A 1,263-nucleotide genomic window follows, 5' to 3' on the forward strand; every position below is an offset into this window, starting at 1 on the left:
GGATTTCTCCAGGCAAGGGTACTGGAGTGGATTGCCATTTCCCTTATCCAGGGGATCTTCCCGACCTAGGGATTGAACCCAGGTCTCCCACATTGCAGGCAGATGCTTTACCATCTGAGCTACCAGGGAATCCCAGAAAACAAGAAGCCAGGGCCAAAGCCCTGATTGTACACCGGTCCTTCTCCCCACCTTTTCTGAAGGCAAGGGAGCACTTGAGCTGCCCGGGAGAACCTAGAGGGAACAGCGTTCAGGGCAAAGGAGCTGTCATTCCACCCACAGTCAGAAAGTAGTAGTGGCAGCCTGACTCACCTCCTGCCCACATGTCGAAGGCGCGGGCCTCGATGAGGTCTCCATTTACCCCTGGGTAGGGGGAAGAATTGGGCGCTGCTGCAGGAGCTGCCAGAGTGATGCCACCCGGAGCCCCCAGATCAGCAGCCCTTCCAGAAGCTCCCCCCAATACCCCCAACATGTGAATGCCTACCACCGTGCTGCTGGTTCACATGCCAGGACACACCCAAAGCTGCCAGGCATTGGCAGCCCTCCAGGGGCTCCCCAGGCAGCAGCCTCCCATCCCTGGAAAGTTCGAGATCTTCACTGCTACCCTGCTCTTGTCCATCGGGTCACTTCTGTGGAACCTTCAGCTCCCACACGCTGCCCCCTACCACCCCAGGCCCCCCGGGAATTCCCGGAGTGGGCATGTGGACAGAGGGTGGCAGGCTGCCAATCGGCTTTGCATCTCTGCTCCATGGGGAACTCACCATTCACCAGGGCAATGTTCAGTCCCCGGCCCACGTTGTCCTTGACACTGCTCATGAGCCTGGAAGCGGGTCAAAGCTTTCCAATGGCCCATCAACGGCATGCAGCCCCTGCTTCCCTCCCTGCCCCCATCCCGAGAGGCTCACATCCTGTCTTCCAGGCAGATCTTGGGTCCAATGACGTTGGCAGCGCCGCTGACCACACGGAAGGCCAGATGCTCCTCGGGGCACGGCTGGGGCAGACCACATTTGTACTTCCTGGCTCGCGGCTCTGTGGGGACAACCAGCGTGACTCCTGGGCCTGGCCCTGGGGGCACTGGACACCTGAGAGGGGGTGGTCAGGCCCAGCCCATAGGGACAAATGAGTGATCACAGACCAGGGGACTGGCGTGCAGAGGAGACATGGCTCAGGTTGAGGTCAGGGACCCTCAGGGAGGCTCTTTGGCCACTGGTGGGAGAACAGAGGATAGTAGGAGAGCCGCCAGGAGGATGGTGTGTCACGAGGTGA

General features: G+C 60.3%; 1 protein-coding gene across 1 annotated transcript in view; it reads right to left on the reverse strand.

The window, feature by feature from the left end:
- Positions 1-68: 68 nt before the first annotated feature.
- The window catches only part of LOC104998004 (protein FAM3A-like), a 5,046-nt gene continuing 3,851 nt past the window's right edge, over positions 69-1,263 (reverse strand). The window contains exons 3-5 of the mRNA XM_010852991.1: positions 903-1,056; positions 759-817; positions 69-360 (exon numbers count right to left, since the gene is read on the reverse strand). Of these exons, the coding sequence (XP_010851293.1) occupies positions 248-360; positions 759-817; positions 903-1,056 (326 nt within the window). The 3' untranslated portion in view covers positions 69-247. The remainder of the gene's footprint in view (positions 361-758; positions 818-902; positions 1,057-1,263) is intronic.

This window comes from Bison bison, unplaced genomic scaffold (assembly GCF_000754665.1).
Source record: "Bison bison bison isolate TAMUID 2011002044 unplaced genomic scaffold, Bison_UMD1.0 scf7180017852735, whole genome shotgun sequence".
In the NCBI taxonomy this organism is placed as follows: Eukaryota; Metazoa; Chordata; class Mammalia; order Artiodactyla; family Bovidae; genus Bison; species Bison bison.